The 10968-nt window shown below is 40.3% G+C and overlaps 1 protein-coding gene across 1 annotated transcript in view; it reads left to right on the forward strand.

Annotated features, from left to right (window-relative positions):
* IPO8 (importin 8) overlaps positions 1–10210 on the forward strand; it is a 75133-nt gene extending 64923 nt beyond the window's left edge. Inside the window, exons 21-24 of the mRNA XM_019515483.1 lie at positions 4250–4455; positions 6039–6263; positions 7922–8038; positions 9614–10210. Of these exons, the coding sequence (XP_019371028.1) occupies positions 4250–4455; positions 6039–6263; positions 7922–8038; positions 9614–9630 (565 nt within the window). The 3' untranslated portion in view covers positions 9631–10210. The remainder of the gene's footprint in view (positions 1–4249; positions 4456–6038; positions 6264–7921; positions 8039–9613) is intronic.
* The last annotated feature ends 758 nt before the right edge of the window (positions 10211–10968 follow it).

The following is a 10968-nucleotide window of genomic DNA, read 5'->3' on the forward strand; positions in this document are numbered from 1 at the left end:
CCCCACTGCCTGTCCCGCCCCCCCAATGTTTCTGCCTTCCCTTACCTTCTGCTACAGCTCTGCTCTTCCAGGGCAGTCAGCACCAGCATGGCCGTGGCCTAGCCAGGGAGGAACAGCAGCAGCTCCAGACTTGGTTGGGGCTGGAGGTGCCAAGCAGAAGGTAAAGGGGTTGGGGGCATGGGATGAACATGTAGACATAGACATGGGGCAGACAGGCTACAGGTCCACCCCCACCCCCACAGTGTCTCTTACACTCCTTCCAGTACTGAGCCTCCTCCCCCACCAGATGAGCCATTCTGGCCTAGGGCAAGAAGACTCAGCTCCAGGTTCAGCTCCGAGTCTGGGGCCAAAGCTGGAAGTGAACCAGTGCCTGCCCCATGCAGGTACTTGAATCCCAAGATGAGCCTTTTCCCGCCCCCTGTATGCTGACTGGGGACAAAAACTGTCTTGGATTTGAGTAGATACGATATAGGCTTGAGTGTGTAAATAATTATAGCTTTACTACCTTGTATTCATTTGGATTGAAAGCTGTATTCTAGAATGACGTAAGATTGAGCAAGGGCTTGGGGCTGAGAGAACCTGTAGAACAGTTTGCGTCGCATTATTTGTCACCTTTTCCTTGATGCCCTGAAATTTGAATGAGACATTTCTGTAGGACCAGGGTTTACTCTGCCATTAAAGATTCTTCTATAGACTCTACAGTGAAAAGGAAGACAAGCTCGTTTTGAAAATGATCGTTAGATAAGTGAATTCTCCACAGGCTGAATAGGAAGGTTTAGTTGTTGATTAAAAAGTTAGTGTCATGTGAAATCCTAGTTTTACTGAAGTCAGTGCTAAAATTCCAGTTGAATTTTTCAAAAGAAACTATGTTTAATCCATCCATTATACTTTAAATATGAATACTCTATATTTCTTTAGCATAAGTTCTGCTATAAGAAACCAGAGCTGGTTTCACCTCTGTAGCCTGAAGGAAATGGCTAATTATCTACAGCTCAGAAAGAAAATGAATTGGTGTGACTGAAACCATCTTCCTCCTTAGCACAAAGGGGCGCATCTGACTAGTACAGGAAAAGCTTAGTGATTTCCTTTTGAATTACCTGGTATTCAATTTAAAGTAGAAAAGATCCTTAAGCTCTTTTTGTCTGTTACTAGATCAAGTGTTTTTGCTACAGACGGACTTGCTGATAAGGAAGACCACACACAGCTTGTTAAAAGCGGTAGTGTGTTGTGCTGATGTGAAGATAAGCGTTTCTGTCTTCACTGGTTTGGCCTGAGTGCTGGTGAAGCAGCAAGCAGAGTACATGAATAGTAAGGAAGACTGTTTCATGTAGCCAAGCAACCAGTTCAGGGTCAACACTGGAGGAAATTGTGTTCAGGTTCCCTCACGCAAAAGGCAAGTTTGTTAAAATGAGGTGGTCTCTTGAGGGGAAAATGGCAGAAGCCTGGACCGTCCTTCCATACCTACTATAAACCGGCTTGTTTGGTTTTTTTTCAGTTTTTCTGGCCATTTTGGTATTACCTCAGCCTAGCAGAGTGCCGAACTTTAAATTTAAGCAACATGCCAATTGTCTGTGCAGACAGCAGACAGAAAGACCTCTCCCTCTGGCCCCAAGGTCACTAAAGGTGTGGACATTGATGTCTCTATTATCCTAATGAGCCCGCCAAAAAGACAATAGATTCCAAGAGCATGCAGCTATTCTTGCAGCTACTTGTTTAAACGCTTGAAAGCAGAAGTCATTGGTATTTGGGAAATCATCTGGACTCCTAATAATCCATTGTAAACGGCAGTACTTGAGCCCTCTCAGCAGTACATGAGTCCTGTATTCTCATTTGCTGTCCAGAAAGAAGGAAAGACACTGTTTGCTATAGTTTGTATGCATCTTTGTTTGTTTTCTGTCTTGCATTTTAAAATTGACATTGTATGACTTCAAAGCATTAAAGCGTATTATAAAATACAGTGCCACATGACAGTTACTGCTTTGGTGTACAGATACTAAAATTAACAGAAGAAATTCCCAGGCTTTCCAGTATCATGTTGGAGAATATAAGACTTGTGTGTGGATTTAAGAGCTTTGGTCAAGGCTTCTACCTAGAAACATAAATAAGAATATTAGGAGAGGTGTGCAGAGTTCACATGTTTTTTCTGATCTTACTTGTGCTCTTCATGTTGCTCTCCCTAAGCACTTATACCTTGCCCAGACAGAAATATAGCTAGAAGGGACTTGGGGAGGTTATCTGACCCAGTCTTTCAAGAAACATCCCTCTCTCAACCATCTTAGACATAGGTTTGTCTAACCTGCACTTATATTAATTTACATGCACTATCTGCACTTAATCTAATGAGCTGGGGCTTTGCAAATATGACAGCTCACAAGGTTCTGAGTGTTATAAAGGGTGTGGTGGTAAATGTGTGCTAGTAATGGGTGAACTGAGGTGCTGAGTGGCCAGATGACTTTTTCTGGTTACCAAGTTGGAAATAAACCCCAGGAGTCCAGCTGTCGTCTTAATGTCCCCTCTAGCCTGCATTCCTTTTTTTTTTTTTTTTTGAGATGGAAATTCTAAAAGTTAGAAGCTAGAGGACACTCTTCACTTTTCTTTTCAGCTTAGTAAATTTCTCAAGGATGATAATGATGGGAAATGACCAAACCCAAAAAGGCAAAACACATAACTTGATATGCTGGTTGACTTTGTTTTCTATTGGATAGGCTAGTGTGGTCATAATACAGTGCTTGCTCTCTTTAAATAGTTTATTGCTATTTACTACCACTCAGAGAATGGAACTGCTTCACTAAGCCCTAATGGGACTAGCAAAGTAAGGCGCATAATAAAATCCCCAGTTTTGTGTAAGCACTTAATGTATCATATCTCTGCAAATTTCATAACTATGTGTATTGTTTGATGCCTATTATAACTTAATACCATGGCATGTTACATCTTTGTTGGAAAATGAAATTGAATCTTTTTTAATGGTGGGTAAAATGCTTGTTCATCTGTAAGTTGAATTGCACCATTGGTTCAAATGCATATCTGGTTTCCCCAGACTTCACACACATCCTTCCATTTTTTCAAAAAAACCTGTAATGCTGGCAAAAGTTTCTGCCAAAATCATGGATGATGGCCACTTTCTACCTGCTGAAAATAATTTTAGGATGATCATGCAGCTAACAGGAGCTGTTCAATATTACCACTGATTTGTTTCTCTGATCTCATTGGGTTTTGTAATATCGTTCAGCTTCATGGCACAAATTTATTTTAGCCATTCTTATGGACTGTTAATAAAGTCAGACCTTATGGCACTCCATTGACAGCATTCCCTAAATCAGTATCTTGCTGTCTGTTGTTGTTCTTTGTTTAATAGTCTTTTTACCAGTTTTCAGTCTCCATGTGACACTTCTTATCTAATCAATTCATATTAGTTTTCTAGTTCTATTTAATCATGATGATTTATATTGTGTGCTTTATTAAAAGGCAGATACATTACATTGTCATTAAAACATATTTATCTAGCATTACATTCCTTTGTGTTCAGAAATAGTATTCAATGGCTGTAAGAAGGTGGCCAGGGCTTGGGAGGTGGGCACCCAATTTTACTAGATAGGGAAATTATGTATTTTGGAACTGTAGATTAATACATAGGAGCATAGACATGTTAGGGACCTTCTGGGTCATTGAATCCAGTTCCTTTCTGTTGCAGGCAACCATGTCTTACACTCCATTTTGTAAATTTATCAAGCTGCATCTAAAAAGTGGTTAGATGTTTTGCCTGCACTATTGGAAGGCTGCTTCAACCCTGCTGTTCTGAGAATTGAAAACCTTCTAATTTCCAGCCTAAAATGATTCATGGCCAGTTCATACCCATTTTTTCTCTTCGTCTGTAGCTTAAACTCAGGGTGCTCAACACCCGGCCTGCAGGTCAGATCCAGCCCCTGGATCACAGGGAGCCTTGCAGACCACGGCCCTGTGTGCTTGATCAGGTGCACAGGGTTGTATGGGCTTAATCTGGGCATATGGGGGCAGCACAGGGCCCTAGGGCCTGACCCCAGTGTGCAGGGACTGGCTGAGGCTGTGTGGGATCCAATCCTGGTGTGTGGGGTCTGATCAAGCATGTAGACCAGCCCCACAGCATGCAAAACGTTGAGCACCACTGGCTTAAATAGCTCTAAGCTGTACAGTCCAGTACTGCTTCTCTTGTCTGTATATCTGTATTAAGGCAGTCTGTTTTCTTATATTTTATATTTTCATATTTTAGACTCCATGACAGGAAGATGTGTATAATAGGCCTGAGCATCCTAATGGAGTTGCAGAACCGGCCCCCTGCAGTAGATGCTGTGGCTGCTCAGATTGTTCCTTCAATCCTTCTCTTATTTCTGGGATTAAAGCAAGTGTGTGCATCACGCGAGGTCACAGTACCTGAAGAGCATGCTAAAGATGAAAAGCACGTTGCAGAAGACAATGGTAAAATCTCTCCTTTTCACATAGTGTATTTTGTCTGGATTTAATTTAAAGGGCATATGCAATTGCCATTCATTGTAAGCCTTTAGCTAGTCTGCTGGATTATCTATGGCTTGGTTTCCTGGGTGTATCCTCTTTTGAATTGATCCGTACTCCTAATGTTAATGCCAAAGCCTTTTCTGAGTATGTATGTGCAACTTTCCAGAAAGAGCAGTATTATTTTCAAAATAAAAGTTGCAGAACTAGGGAACCTGCTTTGTACACCAGTATGCAAGAGAGACCTAGCTTTTCACTCGCAGGCCAGCAGGAATTTGGTAGTGCTATAGTAACAACATTCTTGGTCCCTGGAAAGAAACAGTCCCCAGTAGCCTCCTCTTCAGCTGTTTAAAGAGTAAGGTTAATGGACTTGGAAGGGATCTCTAAGGAATCCTTCCTCCCAGATGGAGGCTGGCACAAGCAGTGAATAGATTGGCAAGGCAGAGATTGAGATAACCAGGGATACTGGGATGAGGAAACATGAAATTGAGAGAATTTGCTCCTGAGGAAGATTAACATGACAGATATTTGTGGATATGTGTAATTTGCTATACCTAGCTCCTCAGGTTAGGAAGGGTTACAATGAATTGTATTTAGACAGTAACCATTGCAAACGTGATTGTGCTGCAGTTGAGCTGCCTCCTTTTATTACAGCTCAGGAATTCAGTATGGTAACTACATAGTTGTTTTCACTGGCTGTGTGCTCCTAACCTCCGTGCCTTGTAATTTGCCTTCCAAATCATTCTCCCCATTGCCAACACAACATATTTTGTCCAGCTGACAAAAGAGAAACATGCTTTCAGCTTCAGTTATGTCTAAAAATGTTATCTTAAGTCAGTTAGCAATATTTGGAATCATAGTTCAGGACATGGTAGTCCTGAGTTGTGCACTTAAATTAACTATTTAAAACCCTACAGCACTCCTCTCAAGCTTGAGAATGATACAGATGAATATCCATTTTTTTTACAAGCACTATTAAATACGTACATTCTTGTGGATATAATGGTCTCATATGGTGAACCAGTAAAGCGGCTCTTTTTGAGTTAATTATTTTGTAAAATCCTTGCTTATGTTCATATAACATTTTTAGGTTATCAAAACTGAGTGAATATGCAATTAAAGAAGCACTGTGAAGGTTAGGTAATAAATTTGATGGGCATTTTTTCTCTCTCTACCTGATATCTGTTTATAAAATCCATGTGAATCTTTATTTACTGTATTTACTAAACAGTAAAATGACAGTTTACTTTTATTAATATCAAAAAGGAAACTTGTTAAAAGTCTCAAGTTCCTGAACACTCTCATAGGCACAAAATAATTCTCTTATAAGAACAGTTTTTAGGTTTCAGAATTCTCAGACATTATTAGTAAAAAGGTAACTTTAAAATTGTATAAAATACCATGCAGAACCCCTTTGTTTGGTTTTTCTTTTCTCTCTCTTTCTCTCTCTCTTTTAAGTGTGGCCCCTTCAGACATATTTTGTTTCTTAATATTTATGTAATCCATGTAAGCATTATTTTAAAAAACCCAACACATTAACCTGTTTACAGAAGAGATCCCAAGTGATGAAGAGGAGACCAATGAAGTGGGCCAGGCAATGCAGGAGAATCATGGAGGAGGTGGTGGCGGAGGAGGGGATGAAGCTGATGATGAGGATGACGATGACGATTGGGATGAAGATGCATTAGAAGAGACTGCTCTAGAAGGATTCAGTACCCCTCTTGACCTTGAGAATGGTGTAGATGAATATCAGTTTTTTACACAAGCACTGTTAAGTATGTACATTCCAGCTCTACTATCATAAACCAGTATAGAGGCATCTTTGTGTTTAAACATTTTGTAAAAGTCTTACTTACTTTAATGTAACATCTTAGATTACCCAGACTGAAAATAACTGATGAGCTTGTTTGCGTGTTTTCTTCATCATTTAAGCTGTCATTCCTATTTGAATGTCCCTTAGCTTAGATGTTTGAAAAATAATCAGACTTTCTGCTAGTCAGCTTCGCTTTCTAACTCTCTTATTCTAACGTAACTCTGGAGTCTTTGGGTAGTGAATACTGAGGGGAATGTTCAGTGATCTGTAGACATCAAACTGAAGTTCTAATTGAAAATGGGACTCTGTCATGTTTTCTCTCACAACTTTGGAAAAAAATGTAAGTGAATGGCCCTAAACTATTTAAAAATGTGCTTTGAGTAGAGTATAGCTGGATGCTTCAGTCAGTACCCTAAGAAAGCAATGTTTCTCCTTTGCCTAAGTTCTAAAACTACAGTAATTTTTAATTTTAAAAAGAGTCTCTTAAATTAAATACTTGCATTCTCACCATAGAATTGTACTGGACTATGAATATTCGACACAGATTGAAGCACATTAATTTCCTATTGCAGGAAAGCACTTGCTTAATAAAGAGCTCCCCAGACTTGACCCCTTTGAGAAACAAACCACCTTCATTTATGTTGTAAGAAGCTGACAGGGATGTTAACCTGTGTTGAGATACAGGTCCTTTTTTAACCACATGCAGGGCATGTGTACACATCCCACTATGGAGTTGTTACTGCGCCATTTTTTAGTATTCCCTTTTGGTTATTTTTAGGCACTACTTTGCCATAGCGATGCATTATAATGGGGGGAGTGCGTCGCTACTGAAACATAGCTGTGGCATCACAGGTTTTGCCTGCGGATGCTACATCACCATAGGCGTGTAGATGCACCCACAGTTATCTTTATTTATGATTTTCTTCTTCCTGTCTCTCTCTTCTTACGTTCTTCTGAAGTGTAGGCTGGTAATTAGGCCTGTGCGAATAGGAAAGTATTCAATTCAGATTTGGATTTGGCTGATTCAGAGGACAGTGATTCAATTTGGTGATTTGAATTGCTATTCCCATTCGATTCAGCCAAATCAGAATCAGAGATTCGGCACTGATTCTGAGATTCGTATCTGCTGGGGAGAGGCAGGCACAGCTGGGCGGCTGCAAGTTCTCCTGTGGCTCCTTCAGCTGTGTCTGCCTCTGCCTGGATGGGAGGAACTGCAAGAGAAGCCCGCATGACTGCCCTGCCTGGCCCCATCCCCTGCCCAGCCCAGCCTCCCAGCACTTAAAAAAAAAAAAAAATCCCCCCACACACCAGCTGCAGCAGCGGGGATCAGGGCCTCTGAGGGCTTATGGCAGAACCCCCCTGCACAACGCAGCAGCTGCCATGGGACGGGTGCAGTGCAGCTTGGCAGGGCGCTGCGTGCTGTCTGGGAGGTGGGGCCAATCCTAATCCCCGGCTGATCTGAATCTCCAAATCTCTCCAAATCTTTTCCAAATCGAATCGGAGACTTCAAATTTGATTTGGACCTTTTAATGGGTCTCCTGATTGGGATTCAGAAATTCAGCCACCAAATCAAGCCAAATCTCCAAATTGGTAATCACTCTTCACTCCTTCTTTTGACAGCGGTGCAGAGCCGGGATGCAGCCTGGTACCACTCACTAACAGCACCACTTAGCGATGATCAGAAGAAACAGCTTCAAGAAATTTACACACTGGCAGAACAGCGGCGAAATGCAGCAGGTCAGTCATTTCTGGGGCTATTTTATGTGTTGTAGGAACTCCAGGACTGTATATAGAAGTGTTACAATTATATAACATGCACATGCATGCACTATATAACATGTGTCTGTATATAGTGTTGAGCCTGGGTCTTAGGTAAAACTTAACTATAAATTATGTGTATTCCTGTGCTGACCCTCTGCTCTGAGGTTGTGTTAGAATCATAGAAAAGTAGGGCTGGAAGGGACCTCCAGCAGAGTGGATTTGATTTAAATCAAATTTAAATCATGATTTAAACCACAGTTTAAATCACTGGTCAGGCCACCTCAATTTAATTGTTTTCTACAAAAACATTTCTGTTGTTTGATATCCTTTATTCATTTAACTTCTTGAAAATTTGCACTTTTAGAGAAAGGTAAGGGCTTGACTGTGTGTACACAAGCTTGCAAAGAGACAAGAAGGCTGATCAGTGGGTAATCAGGTCTGTTGTCTCTCATCTCCCTATACTGCTGTCAGCAATGACGTTATCTCTGGAGACGACAAACTCTTCCTCTGCCTGAAGAAGGGCATGTGTGTCCAAAACCTTGCAAAGAACAATTTTTCCAACTATTTACTTGGTCCAGTAAAAGATATCACATCTAGACAAAGTACCTTGTCTGTCTATGATCTTTGGAGACACAAATCCACAGTTTGAGAACTGAAACTAAGCATTACAGAGATGCTTAATGGGATCTTCTAAACTGAGCATTAAGTCCCATTGGGTAGAGTGGTTTTCTTTGATTTTTACTAATCTATAGAGGAGCCTCTGGGAACCCCATAATATTGGGCCCCTGATACGGCCCGTGGCTTGTTGGTGTGACTTATTTATAAAACTTCTAAAAAGGTTACAAGAATATATTGTCTCAAACAATATATAATTAGAAGTTATTATCCCTATTCCATGATAATATCTTTGAGCTTTAACATATAAATTAAAACTATCTTTATATAAGTTTATTTTTAAAGTATCTTAAAAATAAAAAATATGATTAAATAAGAAAATATGATTTAAATTTAAAAAAAATCCAACCCCCTGCCTGAGGCAGGTTCATTTATATTCTTTCAATTGGTTGACTCCTCTCTGGCAGATGGAACTCTTTAAATAGGGTCTGAGCTAGATTTTCAGATTCAAATTGTTTAAGTGGAGAGTCGATTAAGGCTGTCACAAACTGTTAGCCATCCCTGTGTTCAAGAGTATGATAAACCATAGTATATTTAATGCATTTAATGTTTTGCCACTAAAAGTACTTATTCATAATAAATAGACAAAAAGAGACCTGCATTGCTGGAAATAAATTCTCGTGCAGAGTAGTGTCATGTATAGTTATTCTACAATTAAGTCATCTCTCAGTCTCTGTTCAGAGCTACATGTCTGTGTTTATATGTTAAATTGTAGTAATAGATTATATTTTTTATTACTGCAACTGCATGCTAAGACTGAAGCTTTTGTGGCAGCAGAGAGAGTTTGATTCATAATCTTCTTCTTCTGAGCAGTGCTGTGTAGAAGAGAGAGATTTGCCCCACATAAACCACTTTTACATCTTCTTTTTCTTTCTGTCAATTTTAGAGACTAAGACTATAGAACAACAAAGTGGCTACACATTTGACAACAAAGGACTCATCCCATCATTTAACTTTGGTGGAAGTGCTCCTGGTGGCAACTGAAGGAGAAGCTGTAAAGGACTGTGGGAAGGGTCTCATCATTGCATTCTTATTCTGAGTGGTTAGGGGAGGGTAATGCTATGCTGCAGAAGGCTCCCTGGGATACAGTGGTGCACTTCCTCCACCAGAATGCTCTTTCTAACCAGCTACTGTAATGTACAAATTCTTGTGGTGTTTTTTTTTTTAATTTGGTGGACTGAAAAGAAAGTGTCCTGTCCTCAAGGAAACTGAATGACTGGGAGGGGCCCAGTTGAATCTAATTGAGTTGCACTTCTCAGGTTTTTGCCGTGCAGAATTGCTGGATTCATATGGATAACAGTGCCTTCTGTTGTACATGGATTGCCTGAACAAATGAATTTTAGAGCGCATTGTAATTTTTTAAGTGTAAGGACATTTCTAGATACACTGTAAGCCTTTGTTTCTTGTTTTCCGGTTATCTGCCTTTTATTACATGACTTAGTTATATGTCAGTGGCATACACATTGCTGGATTAAAAAAAAATCATCTCAGCTTCCCTATTTGATGCAAAACTTAGTGTTGGGAAGTGTCTTTGGGAATTGTAAAACATACACTGGTGGTGTCAAGGGTTCTTATTAATATGCAGATCTTCTACAATCTTCTTAAATTATTTCCATTAGCCTCCAACTCAGCCCGTGTCCTTGAAACCTGTCTGCTGAAGGTACCCATTTTGAGTTGTAATGACACTCATGACCTTGCAGATTCTGATCCCAAACCAGCACTGATACTAACTTCCATCTCCACAAATGGTGTCAGTGATCAAGCCTTTGCAAGTAGATGTTCTGCTGGACACCTTTGTAGTTTCAGGTTTCTTGCTAAATACTGAGCTTTACAGATTCACACAGATTCGTAGACGTTTAGGGCTGGAAGGGACCATGTGGGATCATTGGGTCCAGCCCCCTTGCTCTGGGCAGGAAAGACTGCTGGGGTCAAATAACCCCAGCAAGGTGAGTATCCAGTCTCCTTTTGAAGATCTCGAGGGTAGGTGTCCACTGGGAGTCTATTTCAGAGTCTGGTCACATGAACTATTTGGGGATCCTGGAAATTCCTTTTAGTTTTTTTAGTAACTCATCATTCCAGCTGTAGTACTGAGCAAATAGAGTCCAAAACATTTAGAGCAATAATTTATCTTAATGGAGTGGGGGAAAACCCTCAAATCCTTACTCTTGTATATGTAAATTTCTGCTCTACATTCCATGTGGCCCTTCCTACCCTGTGTTGACATTTGGTCA

Source organism: Gavialis gangeticus, unplaced genomic scaffold, assembly GCF_001723915.1.
Source record: "Gavialis gangeticus isolate Ggan-Ray unplaced genomic scaffold, GavGan_comp1, whole genome shotgun sequence".
Lineage (NCBI taxonomy): Eukaryota > Metazoa > Chordata > Crocodylia > Gavialidae > Gavialis > Gavialis gangeticus.